General features: G+C 27.8%; 1 protein-coding gene across 1 annotated transcript in view; it reads right to left on the reverse strand.

The window, feature by feature from the left end:
- LOC148313084 (monocarboxylate transporter 8-like) overlaps positions 1-20,847 on the reverse strand; it is a 177,235-nt gene that overhangs the window by 110,479 nt on the left and 45,909 nt on the right. Inside the window, exon 2 of the mRNA XM_088269483.1 lies at positions 14,359-14,530. Coding sequence (XP_088125609.1) covers positions 14,359-14,530 — 172 coding nt within the window. The remainder of the gene's footprint in view (positions 1-14,358; positions 14,531-20,847) is intronic.

Below are 20,847 nucleotides of genomic sequence, written 5' to 3' on the forward strand. Positions count from 1 at the left end.
ATAAAAGGTACATTTTCATGCTTAATAAATTTAAGTATGCTTAAGTTTTCCTGTTATGTCAATAAATACATATATTTTAATTTGATAAAATACAAATATTGGAGCATATGTTCGATTCCTCTTATCTCAAAAACTACATGCTCAATTGAAGTATTTGACAATGATTAAAGAAAACACTTGTTTTTTACCACTTGAGTTTTATTAGAGACTACATGTTTCAGATGTTAAACTTCCATCATTCAGGTCTGTATAATAATAGTTATTGTACAGATCTGAATGATGGAAGTTTAACTTCTGAAACATGTAGTCTATAATAAAATTCAAAAGGTAAAAAACAAGTGTTTTCTTTAATCATTGTAACATGTCTTACCACAAAGTTAATGCCGAAACAATAAATGAATAATTTGAATTGGATATATGTTTATCCTGGTTGTAAGTGGGATTCTGTAAATTTTGGACGCGGTAGGTGGCTCTGTAGTCGAGATACAAAGCCACTTACCGGATCCAAAATTTACAGAAACCGCTTACAGCCAGCTTACAAACTTATATACTCATACAATCTGGAGTCGATTGGGCGTGCAGTTACAGAGATTAGCGGTATTGAACATGTGAACCATCGTTTACTTTATATATACAAATGCGATCCTTTCAATCTTCCAAAATTTTTATCCTTACAAGCAACTTTACGTGTTTTTTTAATATTTAATTTTATATATATCTACAAGTTTAAGTAAAAAATGCATTTAAACCTTAGTAGAAGCAATCATAAATGCATGTGGCGCATTTGTTACCATTTAAAAGAGCAATATATATATATATATATATATATATATATATATATATATATATATATATATATATATATATATATATATATATATATATATATATATGTATTTATATATATATATATATATATTTATATATATATATATATAAATATATATATATATATATATATATATATATATATATATATATATATATATATATAAATATATATATTTATATATATATATATATATATATATATATATATATATATATATATATATATATATATATATATATATATATATATATATATATATACATATATATGTATATATGTATATATATACATATACATATATATATACATATGTATATATATATATAAATGAATAAATATATATATATATATATATATATATATATATATATATATATATATATATATATATATATATATATATATATATTTATATATATATATATATATATATATATATATATATATATATATATATATATATATATATATATATATATATATATACATATATATGTATATATGTATATATATACATATACATATATATATATACATATGTATATATATATATAAATGAATAAATATATATATATATATATATATATATATATATATATATATATATATAATATATATATATATATATATATATATATATATATATATATATATATATATAGATATATATATATATATATATATATATATATATATATTATATTATATATATATATATTATATATATATATATATATATATATATATATATATATATATATATATATATATATATATATATATATATATATATATATATATATATATATTTATATATATATATATATATATATATATATATATATATATATATATATATATATATATATATATATATATATATATATATATATATATATATATATATATATATATATATATATATATATATATTTATACATATATGTATATATATTTGTGTGTGTTTGATCCTCATTTCACAGTAATATTTCAGGTAACAATAATTTTTACAGTCAACATTTTAATATAATTTTTCTTAAATATTTAAAAAATATTATTTTTATTGTTTTTTATTTCTGTATCCTCTTAAACCCTTTATTTATTATTATTACAATGTGTATTGTTTGTTAGAGATAAAATTACTTGTAAACGAATGGAAGCTTGAAAAATGGCAATTATTTCTTTACGATAATCATAGTATTTACATCAATATATTTAGACACCTAAAATAGAGCAGGTAGGAAATGTCGGACAAATTAATAGATGGAGGAATTTACCAGCGTACGTATAACTTCCTTAGTTCCGGTGCTAGCGGTGAAAGGGTTGCGCCATTTATGTGTTGAAAGTGCTTTACAAACGGCTGTGGTAAGCTTTGTTTTACGGCACAAATTCCCTGTTTGTTTGCTTTTGCAATTTGCTTTTATTCCATACCTCGGTACCGTGAAATGCGTGAAAAATGGAATCACTTTGAGGGGACACATCCGCGTTTTACAATACAAATTACACAGGTATTCAGGTTATTATAAGTGGTCATTAATATTTGTTGGTTGATATAACAGGTATTTCTATTATTCAAAGCATTATATCTGATACGAGATGGTACAAATATAAAATAATGTTTTTTTATACGATTAAAACATTTTATATTATAGTAACGAAATATAAGAAGTCGTTTGCTTCATATTTGGGAAGAATATTTATTAAATAAATGTATCAAGATTTTTATTGATATCTCAAATTGAATAAATATGTTTAGCATCTTGACAAAGATGAAGAACAATATAAAAGTCTAGGTGTTGCAGGGATACGACCCGTCGAAGGTTGGTTTAAGTGATCACTTTATACCCGCGTAACATTCATCATTCTATATATATATATATATATACACCAATTTCGAAACGTTGTTCTTGAATTATTAGAACTTCACTAGAGACATCTATTGTTGAGATAAAAAGAACCTTTATTATTGATTGGAAACTCTTTTATTAGTATGTAAGATCCGAATCCTGGATTATAATCACATACTTGAGAAACGCCAGAAAATATAATTTTCAATCTTTTTCATCATGGGTAGAATGATATTCATTGTTCTACCCATGATTGATAAATTTATCACTCAAATTTTTGAAACTCATAAATATCATATAATTCATACGTCCTTTCATGCGTGAGTTCACGACAGCATCTATGGTAGATTTGAGTATGCTTTTAAATTAGCAGATATTCTTCTTTTAAAGGTATTCAAGATCATTCCCGAATTATTTCACATACTGGGATACACAAATGTAAAAAGAACTCTTAAATGGATAAATATAAATTTGTGAATAAGGATTTGGACCCTTTAAAATTTTTGTATTCGTGTAGATTCTAAATATTGTATGTGTTTGATTGCACATGTTTGGTTCATTTACCAAAATTGATCTGAAAAGTGTTTTTAAAAACCCAAATAATATTTGGCTGATATTCTAATTGCTTTAAGTCATACATATACTAATTGGTGATAGCCGGACATTCCAAAATGTCGGGCTAGGCTTAACATTAACAGGAATATGATAAAATATCCAAAGTTTATTGGGGATTGAGTATACTTTAAGCCGTTGGATAAATAATTCATGTCGTTACGTTACGTATTACGAATGAAGAAATTGAGAAGTATTTATTCTCACTTAAAAAAACTCGTATTAGTATGTATATGACTTATTTATAAAACTTTATAGTTTATTTATAAAAATATCATTTGTATTTTATATATTGAAAGCATCATAGCGGTCTTGTTAGTAATTATTTTTCGGAATTTGCAAATCACATAATAGATACTCATCACTCATTTCACTCTCATAAATTAAAATTATTACACCTTGTTCCATATAAAGGCCAAATTATGAATTATCTTGAAAATTTAGAAATCCAAAAATACCAAAATTCTAATAATAATTTATTAAATAATATATTGTTTCAAAATTCTTCACCTTTGCTTTCCATTTTTCCTTTGTTTTCAAACTCCGCTCCTTGACTAACCCCCTCCCTCTAACATTCCCCCCTCCTTATTTATAGAACAATTTTAAATTTTAGTTATTATACAGACCTGAATGATAGAAGTTTAACTTCTGAAACATGTAGTCTATAATAAAACTCAAGTGGTAAAAAATAAGTGTTTTCTTTAATCATTGAAACATGTTTTACCACAAAGTTAATGCCGAAACAATAAATAAAATATATTAAAAGCATTGTTAACTTTGTAATATGATAATTTAACACTCTCCTTAACATTCATCGTTCAATTTGTGTAATACAACTTATGAAAACAGTATTTCATGACTGCCGCCTTTAAAAAATCATTGGATTTTCATGTCGAATTCTACAGGACTATATTTGACCTGATAATGGAATTGACTATTTCGCAGAGAAAATAGAATGCCACACCAATTTGTCTTTGCAAACAATCTTTGCAAAGAATCTCATCTTTGCTGAGATGTCAAAAAATAATACGAAAAATACTCTTATAATTGGAGATAATCCAGATTTGTGAACAATTATTTGGATACACTCAAAATGTCGTTGAGTGATATGTACATTGGCTGGCTATTTTGCTATGAAGTACATGGTAAGTATGTTCCAGCAGCCATAAACACAAAAGCTTACAAGGTTTATCCCTAATACAGCTGTTTGAAATATGACTAACTAACTAACTAACCATCACGCTGCTTCCCCGCAGGGGTAGGCAGAGAGAATAGAGCGCCACACCACTCTGTCCTTGCAAACATTCTTCGCCTCTTCCACGTTCATGCATCTCCTCATACATACCCGCCGATTGTTACGACTCCTAACCTGACCACTTTCAAGTATTTGGCATACCTGATCGTGTCATGTTTTTCTCGGTCTTCCTCTGCTTCTTTTCCCGCTAACATTCGCCTCATAAATTTGTTTTACCGTTCTTTCCTCACTCATTCGTTCTACATGTCCAAACCATCTCAACACACCTTTCTTAATTTTATCGATAATGCATATCTCAGCTTTGCATTCCTTCCTTATTTCACTATTCGCACATCTATCATAAATCGTTTTGTCACACATTCTTCTGAGAGATCGCATTTCAACTTTGTTTGAAATATGGTAAGTGTTAAAGTTTAAAAAATAGGAGTTCAATTAGGGAAGGAGTTAAGAGTTGAGAGAGAGAGAAAGTTTGAAAAGAAGAGATTAAATGATGTAAAGATAGATTGTTTCAGACGCTTCTTAAAGGCTATCGATGAAGGCACATTTATAAACTTAAGAGATAATTCATTCCGCAATCTAAGGCCATAGGCAGACAATGAAATAAAGCCATAATAATAAAAAGACATGATTTTTTTGTACATAAGTATATTAAAAATTATTTATCCAAAAAAAATAAATATTTCCATTGTGATTCATTTGTCTTTCAAAATTTTAATAGTGTATAAATGTCACTTATACTTATATTCAATATTACCCTGAAGCGGAGGGTTGATCACTTTTCCTTCATGTGTTGACGATCAAGATAATACTCCGTTTATATGATGCAGTGCCATACGCACCATCGGGCTACGGATAAGGGTTTGAAGAGAAGACAAATGTCAGATAGTAACGATTTATTTTCAATCTACATTGACCTGATGATGGAATGATTATTCCGAAACCTGTAGTCAATGATGACGAAAGTGTGATATTTTAATTTACTAAGCGCAGATCATTTCTATCCCAAAATCATTTCTTGTCTAAATTTTATCTTCCGTCTTCACAATTTTTTCTTAACTTTTGTCGTTGGAAAGTTTACGCTTCATATGGGAAAAACTTGCAATTTTTCAACAAAAAAAAAAAAAAACAAAATATTAATTATAGTATGTGTAGTATTGTTTGCATGCTGTTGTAGTGTTTGTCCTGACAAAGAGACAGGTACGTCTCGAAACCAGTACCCAAAAAAATCTCGTTTAGAGGGTGGATACCAATATTACTAACATTATTGGAAAAAAGTAAAATTGAATAACCACAAAGTAAATGATTTAAATATTAAGAATATTAAAATACTACATACTACATATACATATTATCAGTTTATTATTGGGCAGCGTGGGTTCAGGATGGGTCTCCAAAAATCTTTCCTTTCAGCCCGAGAGATAAATTTTATAAAATATGTGGCGGCCGTAATTTTCCTAGGGCTGTTGTAGAGCGTAAATGAAAATCGTATATTTTCAGATTTCTTTGTTTATAATTTACTATCGGTCCCATTAGCTTCGTGTTTTTCGGCGTGTAAATGATCTTGTATTCACATAACTCACGACAGTATAACAAATTACCAAAAAAAGAACCCCTTGTTTAAGATAAACGACTTTATTTGGAGCATTTTTTTTGACAATTTTAGATTATTATAAAAGATTTTTTTCATGAAAAATATATTATTTTACAAATCAAATTTTTCCTTTGGTATACTAAAATAATAATAAAACCCTTATCCGTACCCCAATGGTGCATAGGGCACTGTGTCTTATAAACGCAGTGTTATCATGATCGTTTTACTTATGAAGGAAAGGTGATCAGCCCTCCGCTTCAGGTACCAGTCCATGGTAATATCGAATAAACATTACAGTGAAAAAATTTACTAAAATAGAGATGAATATTATTTATTTTAAATTTCCAATTAAAAATAAACAAAGGTTTTTTTAGATAAATTTGTAAAGCTGTTTGAATGGTATTAAGTATGCTTGCCTTCGTAGTGTAGTGGTCAGCGCGTTCGGCTACAGTGGTAGGTCCTATGTTCGATTTTCAGGGGCCTCAAAATAAATTTAAGTGTATTTTGCTGTGTTTTTATTTAATACTGTCTTGGACTGGTACATGAAGCGCAGAGCTGATCACATTTGTTTAATGTATTTAACGATCACCACTTGTATACGATACAGCGCTCTATGTATCATTGGGTACGAATAATGGGAGTTACATTTATCATTTACCATACTTATTATGTACAAGATTTATAAATCAATAAGTGGATTTTTGTTTCTTCTAGCTAAAAACATGTTTTATTCTAATCTGTGTTGGGTATAGAAGGGATAACTAAGTGTAGGCGAATCAGGAACTTCTCACCATTTGATCATTGCTGGTAGAAAACCACGTAAAACTCCTCAGGAGAAGCTGGACAGTTGACTGTCGTCAAATGGCCTTTCATTCCAGAAGAAGAGGGTTCGGCATTTTGTGTCCTAACTAGGTATATGAAAGCAATGTCCTTCAGTATTTTTATCATTTATGAAAACCACATTTCGTGAGAGTTTCTTATGAAATAACACAGATCCGATGTCGGATAGGTCCTCACCCTGTGTGTGTCCTGCAATGCGCCTCTAGCTGTTTTATTTGAATGTGGATAAGGGATAAAAAGAAGAAGCGATGCTCGAAAATAATTATGGTTGGCTATGGTTAAGAACTTGGCTATGGTTTGTCCGCCTCCGTAGTGTAATTGTCAGCATGCTCGGCTACCGTTCTGGAGGTCCCGGGTTTGATTCCCAAGGGGGGTAAAATAAATATTATTGATTTTTTCCACTGTCATATTTATTCAATATTACCCTGGACTGGTACCTGAAGCGGAGGGCTGATCACCTTTCCTTCATGTGTAAACGATCAAGATAACACCACGTTTATATGACGCAGTGCCCTATGCACCATTGGGGTGCGGATAAGGGTTTTATTATTTTATTATTATATGGTTAAGAACGGAATCAAACCTTGGAACTCAGATCCGATGTCTTTATCACTACACCGAGACCACAGTCCGATTCGTTATTGTTAATTGATTTCCTATCAGCGCGTTAATCTCATTTCAGCCATTATACCCGAAGGACAGTTTAGCGGAAGGGTTAAAAATTACCGCAAAATGTCGTCCAGTGGTTTTAGGTATAGCAAGCTTAATTTTAAGGGTTAAAATTACGACATTACATACGTTTGCCTCCGTAATGGAAAATGCCACGTATATTTGTGGGAACGCTCAGAGATAGCACTAAATGGTTTCCGTACGTGCTAAATGTACATTATTCACCGCACATTCCTAATTTTCACTCTAACGAATGATGTTTTTTGCGAAATTCTACAAAACCCGAGCGTTTCCGTTGCATTCAGCCCGCGTGTGCTTGAAATCAACATTTTTGATTTTTTGTTTATTTAACAATTGTACAATGATTCAAATTGGATCACATATATAGAACTTCCAAGATTTTGAGTAGTATGGTTGTCAATCATGGATAGAATTGGTGAATGTTACACGCGTATAAAGTGATCACTTAAATCAGCCTATGACGGTTGTAAGCCCTGTGAATGCTCAGATTTCCATATCTTTCTTTATTTATGTTGGGATGTCAAAAAAATAAAATGGTAAATAACTCCTATAATTGGAGAGAATCCAGATTTATGAACAAGTATTTGGACAAATTAAAAATATTTTAAGTAACAAAATATATATTTTAATGTATAATTTACCAATCTTTCCCAATTGTTTTTGCGTATTTCAATAAAGCGAAAAATGTTTGATATCCGGACATTTGAAAATTGTATTTCGAAACGGATACTCAAAGCAATTAAATAATTAATTAATCGACGGTGTGAAAGTGATATTCGCCGAGCGTTTTTGATAATTAAATATAATACATGGGGCCTTTTTGAACAGTATGTATTTGACACGAGAGTTTATTGGTATAAAGATTCGTTTTAATTGTTCGTAACTTAATTAGCCAAACCTGATAATGTACGTATTTAACTGACATGCGATTATAATCCAGGATGGGGACCTCACATACAAATGTAATATGTAAATCGTTTATTTCCCTACATATTTCCCTAAATATTACCCTACAATGGTTTCCTTGCCTTCATGTAAGTAACGATCAAGATAACACTGTGTCAATACTATGCAGTGACCGATGCACCATTGGGTGCGGATAAGGGTTAAAACAAGAAGAAAAGTGAAATTTATTTTATTTTGTATAAGACAAAAATTTGAACATTTAAAATTATTTTTCGCTTACATTGATCAGATAAGAAAAACTATGAAGGTGAAATTCGCACAAAAAAAAGTAAAATGAGTAAAGTAGAGTAAATACATTTTGTATATAAAAAGCTGTGATAAGTTGTGGTATGATTATAAAACACTCTCCTTATCATCCATTGTGATTCATTTGTCTTCTTTCTTTAAAAAAAATATTTGGAACGAAATATCAATTCTATTTATTTTATTTATTGTTTCGGCATTAACTTTGTGGTAAGACATGTTACAATGATTAAAGAAAACACTTCGTTTTTTACCACTTGAGTTATATTATAGACTACATGTTTACAGAAGTTAAAATTCCATCATTCAGGTCTGTATAAAAACTAAAATATAAAATATAAATTTGTTCAATAAATAAGGAAAGGGGAAGGGGTTAGTCAAGGAACGGAGTTTGAAAACAAAGGAAAAATGGAAAGCAATGGCGAAGAATTTTGAAACAATATATTATTTAATAAATTATTATTAGAATACAGGTTTTTTTGTATTTCTAAATTTTCAAGATAATTCATAATTTGGCCTTTATATGGAACAAGGTGTAATAATTTTAATTTATGAGAGTGAAATGAGTGATTAGTATCTATTATATGATTTGCAAATTCCGAAAAATAATTACTAACAAGACCGCTATGATGTTCTTTAATTCTAATCTTTAAATTTCTCGCAGTTTGGCCAATATATTTTCTATCACAATCTCCACACGAGATTTCATAAACACCACTTTTTTGTAATAAATCAATTTTAGATTTTGAGTTATCTAGTTATGATTAAATATCAATTCGTAATTTTTTTATTTTAATGTCCTTACGATGATTTTCTGAAACCAGTAGTCACGAATAAGTGTTTATAAAAGTGGTATTACACAGTATAAACAATGGATGATAATTAGGATAGGTTAAGTTTGGGAGTATGTATGTTACATGAGATATTAAGTTGGTATAGTTTAAACACTGCCCGGTGAAAATTTGAATTTCCCAAAATTTTAAAACATGTAGATTTAGGATAAAATGTCGAGAATGATAAAATATTAATTCGATATGGAAGGGTCGCGGCCGTGGGTCCTCGGGGTGTGCATTAGTGGTGAGTTTTCCAACGCTACCGTTTGTTTGTTAGGGAGTTTAATCTTCTTTCGCATATCCCTACTGAATTATTCTAATTGCCTTTAACGATATGTGCCGAGTACTCAAAAGGCTCAAAGAGCTACCAAACTTTACGGTTGGAAAAGGATTAAAAAATGCTGCTAATTAAAAGAGTCGGCCAATTGAATCGCTCGGCCGAAAGCACTCGAAATAAACGTATTTGTTCTGAACCAATAACGGATTAATCGAGTTATATTTCCAATTCAATCAAACCGCTTTCGAAACATTGTAAATTCAGAAATTTTGTAAACAAACCTTAAAAAAAATATGATAAAATATATTTATGGATGAGAAAATGACTTTATAAAATATCCATTAGTGTTATAAAATATGTAAAAATAAAATTAAATATTGTTATACCATACGGAGATACGTGACATTCTGTGTGCTCAAAGAATTATAAAAAACAGTTATTACCATAATTATAAAAAGTAAAACATTGCATTGTTTAATTAATCTGCACCCAATGGTGCATAGGGCACTGCATCACATAAAAACAGCGTTATCTTGATCGTTAACACACGATGGAAAGGTATCAGCACTGCACTTCAGGTACCAGTTAACGGTAATATTTAATAAATGTTAGAGTGAAAAATTACGTCCTCCTTCCCTAGGAATCAAATCCGGGACCTCCAGTACGGTAGCTGACCATTAGGCTACGGAGAATAATATATATATATATATATATATATATATATATATATATATATATATATATATATATATATATATATATATATATATATATATATATATATTATATATATATATATTTATATATATACATATAAATATATATATATATATATATATATATATATATATATATATATATATATATATATATATATATATATATATATATATATATATATATATATATATATATATATATATATATTTTTATATATATATATATATATATATATATATATATATATATATATATATATATATATATATATATATATATATATATATATATATATTTATATATATATATATATATATATATACATATAAATATATATATATATATATATATATATATATATATATATATATATATATATATATATATATATATATATATATATATATATATATATATATATATATATATTTATATATATATATATATATATATATATATATATATATATATATATATATATAAATATATATATATATATATATATATATATATTTATATATATATATATATATATATATATATATATATATATATATATATATATATATATATATATATATATATATATATATATATATATATATATATATATATATATATATATATATATATATATATATATATATATATATATATATATATATATATGTATATATATATTTATATATATATATATATATATATATATATATATATATATATATATATATATATATATATATATATATATATATATATATATATATATATATATATATATATATATATATATATAAATATATATATATATGATTTTACTTTTGAGTTTTGTGGTAAGGATGAGTAACTTTTAATAAAGGAACTTTTTTTTGCCTTAAAAAACACGAAAAAATATTCTCATTATTGCATTTAAAGAATGTTTTTCAATGTATCTGTAGAAGTTGTAATAACATGACGTAACACGAATATTATTTTTTTATAAAAAAAGTACGGCATGAATCACGTATTTTATTAAAATGTTCATAACTTGGTTTCTGATAATGTGTAGAAATATGAATAAGTATTTTTTTTTAAAGACCTTAAAAATGGTTGTATTTTTTAATATTTTCATTGTCTTTGTTTGAAAACGATGATTTTTAAGATCAAATTAACCTCACCAATTTCGACTGTATTATTAAGCGACAATATGCAAGTCACGTAAAACAGGTAGGCTTTCATAATCCCACAGGACTCTCACTAAATCTCAGATTTTTGAAGACCCGCTAACTTATTCAAGATTGTTAGAATACTTTTGAGTGGTCAGGGGTGAGTGGGTGTAGAAAAAGGCAAGGGTGATCTCTTTCCTTATAGTCTGCGATCTGGAATTGGAGCAACTTTTTGGTATTTTATTATTTAAAATAATCATCATCACAGTCTAACCCTTTTTTGAACAAGTCATTTTGGTATAGTATGTACATTTAAAAAGGATGAAAGTAGACTGAATGCAGTCAAAATGCGATCTCTCAGAAGAATGTGGACGATGTATGATAGATGTGCGAATAGTGAAATAAGGAAGGAATGCAAAGCTGAGATAAGCATTATCGATAAAATTAAGAAAGGTGTGTTGAGATGGTTTGGACATGTAGAACGAATGAGTGAGGAAAGAACGGGTAAAACAAATTTATGAGGCGAATGTTAGTCGGAAAAGAAGCAGAGGAAGACCGAGAAAAACATGGCACGATCAGGTATGCCAAATACTTGAAAGTGGTCGGGTTAGGAGTCGTAACAATCGGCGGGTATGTATGATGAGATGCATGAACGTGGAAGAGGCGAAGAATGTTTGCAAGGACAGAGTGGTGTGGCGCTCTATTCTCTATGCCTACCCCTGCGGGGAAGCGGCGTGATGGTTGGTTAGTTTTTTTTAGTTTATGTACATTTACTCCTTACCCAACAACAGTTTGTTTTAAGACTGCTAGATTTGACTATTATTATCCTGCTTATAATTTTAATAAATAAAAAAATGTGTTTAATAAATATTTGACACCTAATTAATAAGAGAAAGATTTATACTCAATTCCGTTGTATTTTTACTCATTTTTGTATCCATTCTGCTTTCAGAAAAGCTCATAGTCAGTCAAATCATAAAAGTGGTTTTTCTCATTAAGAATAAGAAAAATCAAGTCCCTTGTGTAATCTTTTGTGATCTTTTTCAGACCATCATATGTTACGCAAAACATTATAAAAAGTAATTTATTAGCATAATTTACAAATAAAAAATAAGTCGAGATTATTTTTAAACTAAATGTACTATATTTGTGAAGGTATGGATCGGTAAGTTTTGATGAGGGGAATGAATTATATGATGGGCATAAGGATGACGGTTAGTAATTTGATCTGACAGCTTTCATGATTCACCGATAGTTAATATTTAACGATATCAACAGAACTTCCAAGGAGTTTATAAGTTTTCACATAAAATAAAAATAATGGAAATATTCCTACTGAATGTTTATCCTTCGAAATATTTTTACGGTAGTAGGATAGAAAAATAAAATCTCGATAAAGCTCACAAAAACAGCATCCTTTTTTCCCCGAAATACCCAAAATAAATTAAAGGAGGAAATGGTACACAAATATTGGATATTTTAGCTGATTAAATGAAATATGTATTCAAGGATTGTACTATGCTCTCACAAAATATGTTAAAATCGCTCGATTATAATTTTTAACAATGTTTCAAGCATAAATGGATTATTTAAATCAACTAAATTGTTACAATGATTAAAGAAAACACTTCGTTTTTTACCACTTGAGTTTAACTCAAGTGGTAAAAAACGAAGTGTTTTCTTTAATCATTGTAACATGTCTTACCACAAAGTTAATGCCGAAACAATAAATAAAACTAAATTGTTATTTACAACCCTGTTTCGCATATGTAATTTATATTTAACTCTTAACTTCACATTTGAATATCTCAACATAGATGAAGAAGAATATGCAAGTTAGCCTATTTACATAACACTCATAAACGGACGTGTGATTTATATGAGTTTCAAAATAAAAAAATAACGGCTTGGTTGTCAATTATGGGTAGAGTAGTAAATGTTACACGTGAATAAAGTAATCACCCAATTGCCTTAGCCTATGACTTATTATATGTGGAGTATTTTATGTTGAAATCTTTGAAAATAACTGTATAATTCGGTATTCTTAATAAAACATTTAAAAATAATAAGAAAACTGTCTGTTAGACTTTGTATGAAATATGAGCGTCACGGCTTTTGGTATATTTTTGTTTTGTAAAATTCTTGACTTTTAAAAAATATCTATTATTTCGTTGATTCGAGATTTTTTTAAAGTTTAATTGGAGAGGCTATTGTGAAGAATTTAATCCTAAAAATATAAATTCAACTTGAAGTTTGTTTTTGGCAGTACTTGGATCTTTAATTAAAGTTGTAAAAGTTTTCAAAGTAATTAGAGTCCCACACAATGAATTATCTCAATTTAGTGTTATCAAGTGACAAATTTGTGGTGGTGTCAGAGTGGTGGCAAACGAAAGCGGTTATCCTATGTAAACAGGACACTCTCTATTACTCCCTTACTCTATAACTCTCTCTCTCGCGAAATTATTCGGAAACTTTCCGTTCGCCCTTCAGGTATCCTTCAGACTTACCCCCAGCCACCCTCGGGGTAGAAGTGTTGCCTGATTGCCAAGGTGTCCAGATCTCTCCTGCGCAGCGCTGGGACACTTCGGTGCAGGGCCCTCAATTCCCTTTCGCATATTCCGGCCGTGCCCCAAACTGATTCTTCCTCAGGAGGGAGCACTTCAGCCCTGGGTGGAACTTCTGGAATAAAACGAATAAAGAAAAACTATTATAGTTTTCATCAATTCTCCAAGTAGGCCCTGGAATAACTCTAGAAAACTGGTATTTTTTTTCTTTTTATTTGATGAGTTATCTCCGTACGTTGTTAATTCAGTTATAAAAATTAAAAGTATTATTTGTTATGAGATTAAGTGTAAAATAAATAAAACCACATAAAAAGACTACAATTTACATCCCTTAAAGCAGGTTGCTTACTTTTATTAATACGAGTATATATTTTTACAACATTTTATTCTTTATCAGTGGATAAATAAACTCACTAGTGGATATTGAATAAAAAATAAATGTATTGTAATAGCATTTAGTACGAAAAAACCGTTAATCATATAAAGCTAAAGTGAATACAAAAACATAAATTGACAAAATTTTTCTTAGACATGTTTTAGTTTGCATATATGAAGGTTTTGGCAAAATTGAAAATTTTTCGTTACAATGTATTTTCATTGTAAATGTTTTAACAATTTGGGTAACAAAATCGTCAACTTTGTAAAGAATAAATAATGTGATTGCTTGAACCCGACCATGATGGGTGATTATAGCTAATAGTGAAACAAGATTAGTTAACTATCCTGAAAAAGTATTTTTATATGTACGGGTATGAAAAAATGCTTGCTTGGATATAATGTTATCTTACACATGAATGTATGGCAAACGAAGGTTCTAGTATTAAAAATGAATTTATCCTAAAATCTATCTTTGCTCAATCCATAATATATCAAATTGAATGGATATCCAAACTAAAAGGATTTCCATGTTCCATTTGAAAAAGCTCGCGTTTCAATCTACAACCCAATAAATCATTGTGGAAGCTGTGCGGTTTTCGGAGACAAACATATTTATTTAACGATATTTTCCGCCGGAATTTTGATAAACTGCATTTTGATAGTGATTGTCTTAGAAGTTTACCAAATATATGATGAAAACTTACCACGTGTGGTCTATGTGTTTTCAGAAAAGATTCGTAAACACAAGTAACAATACGTTTGACAATTGTATAGAACTTAAAAGTCGAAGCGAGCTGGAAAAATACGAGTGAATTCATTTGAGATTATTCGATTGCGATACCGATATTTCTTCCATTGGTTTGCTTCTATACAGAAAAGTAAATAGTTGAAAGCTTACTTTACTGAAATATCTACATCAACTTTATCGCTCTTTTCTTCTATTGTTAGGCCACGATTAAACAGATATGTTTAGGGGTGGTTTGTGGGAGAAAAATCTTGAAGCACAAAGCTTCGAGTTCTTAGTTAAAATGGTCGCGTTTACGCTTTCTTTGAACCCTGTTTGAGTCAGTAGAAGTGAAATCAGCTCCGGGCTGTGCCCTGTGCGAATCAAGTTGTTTGAAATAAGAGCACAACGTGACTTTACTCGCGGAAAATGAGAACTTTTTTCAAGAAACACTGGGGTGATATTTCTCTTTTCCAATATAAAATTGAAACACGTACGCGTTTCAATATGCTCAGTTGAATATACATCCGTAACAAAGTTAAACAATTTAGCGCAAATAACAATTCTTTTTAGTTCTCAATCTCGCAGTCACATTTTTATCATATTGGAAATGAATTTATCACAAAATCAAGTAACTAATTTAGACATAATAATTTTACACCATTGCCAAAAAATCTATTTATCTATATATCAAAATATCTATCACTATTTTTTCCATAAATTTTTAAATGAAAATATATTAAGCTTGTAAAACACCATATTTAACATTTTCTTACTGTATATTTTAAACTATGTTTGTATAATTTGTTAAAAATTGAATACGACCGTAAAATAAGTAAATAAATATTTGATGTGTAAATATTGAATTTCACTGTATTTTTTTTACCGTCATAGGCTGGTCGTCAGCCCGGTAAATGCCCAGACTTCCATATTATTCTTCATCTTTGATGAGATATCAAAAAAATAAAATGAAAAATAACTCCTATAATTGGAGATAATCCAGATTTGTGAACAAGTATTTGGACACACTCAGAATTTTGTAAACATATATTGTTATTGTTAAATCTAGTTGTACAGTGATTTCATTTATACATTGCTAATTTAAAAAAAGCAATCCACATCACTACCCTCTGAATTCGATAACCCTGAACTTATAACCTAAAATTATATTTGTGATAGTATATAAAATTTACTTATTTTTCGTGTACTGTAGAACGGGGCTACTTGAACTTTGATGTGTTACTTGAGCCCAGTACAAAAAAAAATATTTTGTTCGTGGTATCGATCGAAGTATCGTAACGATAAGTGTCACCTGTTAGGGAAACAATGAATCATATCAATACGTTCATTATTGTAGACCAAATACAGATTCAATTTTTTTTGTACTGAGATTAAGTAACACATCAAAGTTCAAGTAGCCCCGTTCTACGGTATACGTATGAATATTTTAAATATGTAAAAAACATATTTTCCAAACTGATTATTTTACTTGTTCAAAGATATTCGAAGATTCGTAAGCTCGTCAAACATTTAAGTTACTTAGTTTCCAAAGCTACAGTCTTTTCTTTTAATAAATAATAAGGCTTCACATAAATTGCACCTATTTCACGAAAGTTCAGAAATTCTGAAAGCTTTTTGTCTTGCTTTAGTTTACGTATTAAACTTTACTCGGAAATAAAACCACCTCAACGTAACTAGTGAACTCGGCAGTGAACTGAGACATTACAAATTGCTATAGTACGCACAGCGGAAGGAGGGTTTTGAATGTAAATATGATGAAAAATGAAAAATATGGACAAAAATGTAAAACCCAAAAATACACGTTTAAATAAATAAGACATGATTTTTTGAAAAAATCGAAGCTATTGAAATTTCAACATCAGGGCGGCGCAACAAAAGCTACACTTGTACTCGTATATTGATAAAATAATAAATAAAAATCATGCTCATTAGTATTGATTAATACACATACAAATTATCTGTTTATAGTGATGTCGACCATTAAACCATCTCGGTTTTAACCGCAGATAGTGACTCATTCATAAATAATTCAAAAACGTATTCATATAAATGGATAAATATACTCTTATCAGAAATATTAGTGATGATGAATTTAAGGTCGATTGTTTTTGGATTCTTGGAATACAGCTGAGATTTTTGCGAATTGAGACATGTTTAATATGATGGCTATATTATTAACTATTAACTACCAGTCAAAACATTAAAATATGATTTTTTTTAAATATAAATGAATTCAAGGTAATTTGTAGAAAACGTTTATATTATATATATATATATATTTATATATATATATATATATATATATATATATATGTATACAATATATATATACATATATATATATATATATATATATATATATATATATATATATATATATATATATATATATATATATATATATATATATATATATATATATATATATATATATATATATATATATATATATATATATATATATATATATATATATATAAATATATATATATATACATATATAAATATAAATATATATATATATATATATATATATATATATATATATATATATATATATATATATATATATATATATATATATATATATATATATATATATATATATATATATATATATATATATAACTGTATTACCTTATATTATTTAACTTTTTTTTTATATATTTTCGTACAAACTTTCAGGATAATAGTAAAATATGTATTTTAAATTTCACGAATTTTCCAACTTATGAATAATTATACATAAAACATAAGTTCAAACCACATTTCGCTTCAGTGAAACACAAGTACGTTTATTGTTGAGTTATATCTACAGTGCAAGTTAACCCCTCGGTTTCCTGGCATGCAAGATGCCGGATGATACTGCATTTATTGGGGACTGCACCAAGGAATGCACAGTAGGGTGGAACGGCTTATGTCAAACTTTTATGTGGATATTATGATCCCAGCAAAAAGAGCGTACGTGAAAAGATGTAATTTGGAACTGTAAATAAACACGTTTTAAAAAAACATTCAATTCCGACTGAAGATATATTTAAATATTTCTTAAATAAAGCAAAACTGGATTCATCAATAAAGGATTTTTGCCATTTACCCTGTGCCGATTCAAATTATATTTCAGTTTGCCTCAAATAAAATAAAAACTAACAAATAAATTAATATTTTTATTTTAAAACGTTAATTTTACCGTTTTAAAATTAATTTTCTCCCTAATATAAAAACATTTATATTCTTAAGGATAAACATATGTATGTTTAGCATATTTTAGTAACATTGGTGCTATATTGTTTATTTCATAATTAGGATTTTTTTTGTAAAAGTACTGGAACAGTCAATAAGCCCACCAATGTATATGTATACCATAATTAAAAAAAAATAATAAGTAAAATAAAATATTTTTGGCTATTAACGAAGATGCCACGTATTTACGTATGTAGTATTATGTATCCTGAAATGTAATTTATTTTACATTAACATATTATAAATTACTTATAATGTTGTTATTTTACAATAATGTCACATGAAAATAACAATTCGTTTTCTACTTCACGGTTTCATTGAAAAATATTGAAAAAAAGTGAATATTTTTTTGATATTATGAAAAATTAATGAAATAAACTATCAAAAAAAAAATGTACATTTTTTCTTTTCTTGCCTTAACTTGTACCCAATATTGCAAAAGGCATTGCATTTTATAGAATTTAAGCTATTTTGGCCGTTAAATACATAATGGAAAGGTATTCAACCTCTCTCTTTAAGTACCAGTCCAGGGTTAAATTACATATATCGCCCACTCCTTTCAAGAACGTCATAAATCAAAAAACTTGATTTTTCAGGAGAACGTTTTTAAAGTTAAAAAACAACACAATGTATTAAAAATAAATATCAAGCCACTTCTTGAACTTTTTACTGTGCAACAGATCTTTTTAGGTAAAACCTGAAGGTTTTTTTTCCATTTGAAAAATATTTAGCATATTTAAAAAATAATTAAACAATACCTTTTCTTCAAAATGCAAAAGTAACATTTTCTGCCCTGTAGCGGGTAAATATTAAGTTAAAAATATGCCTTTTTTGCTGGGATATAGTACATTTTCTGGACAATCCGAAAACACGCACAACTGAAAATTGACGATTTTTGATTTATGACGTTCTTGAAAGGAGTGAGCGATATACGGTAAAATTATAAAAAAATATATTTTGAAACCCCTGGGAATCAAACTCGGGATCCCCAGCATCGTATCAAAATGCGATAACCATTACACAAAGAAAGTGGAAAATGTATCATATACTCGTATGATTGATAAATGTATGAGATATTGAAAATCTCCAGTGTATTGTTTCTCATTTGTCTGTGCGCACAAGTAAGAAAAATGTAACATAAAAATCGATAGTCATTTTCCTCACAAAATATTAAAAAAACAAACTGAGAAGAAAGATCCTCCCTAATGTACAGCTCCACGGAATGTTATTTTCCCAAGCGGAAAAGAAATAAATAGAGAATTATTATGAATGCAGACAAAGCATAAGACGGAAAGCCTTTCATACTACGAAATGGAACATCTTTGTTTCAATGGAAAATTGTTATATTCACAATTTACATAAATACGATGGTGAAGAATATCCATTTATTTAAGTGCTGTAAAAAATAGAAAAATATGTCAAGTAATTTAATACCTCTTAATGTAAGTTATGAAAGTAATACTTTATCACTACAGGTGAACCTATCACTCTGTTTACCTTTTTCAAATATTTATTCGTAAAAAAAATACACAAAATTCTTGAGATTTTTATTATTATTTATTTTTCCCATGTTTATTTTAAATTTTATTTCTCTCCCAGCAAAGCACACAAATCACATTTAACATACTTTATGTATGACACACATCAAACAAAATCTAATAAATACCCCTTTTAGTCAAAATTTTTTTGATTTTAATGCAATAAATTTGTACACACCTGCTTTTAGTATCCATAAAGTCACTTAAAATCGAAACTAAATATTAAAGAGCTATGCGTAAAAAGATAATAGAAGTGGGTAGATATGAAAAAGATTGAATAATTAAGTGCATTGTATCTGATTGTATAAACAATTTTATTTTATTATAATTATAAAAATAAATATCGTAAAATGTGCCCTCATCACTGTCAATTTCAGTAAGGGTACATTATTTTAATATGTTTTTATGTATATGATGAATTACACTATGAACAAAAAATAAAATAAACAAATAGAATAATTCAACATGTTGGCAAATGCAGGATCGAAACCCGAGTACACAACATAACGAAACATAAGTTTAATTACT

Source organism: Brachycentrus maculatus, unplaced genomic scaffold (assembly GCF_059751285.1).
Source record: "Brachycentrus maculatus isolate JH-2025_06_01 unplaced genomic scaffold, ASM5975128v1 h1tg000024l, whole genome shotgun sequence".
Classification (NCBI taxonomy): Eukaryota; Metazoa; Arthropoda; class Insecta; order Trichoptera; family Brachycentridae; genus Brachycentrus; species Brachycentrus maculatus.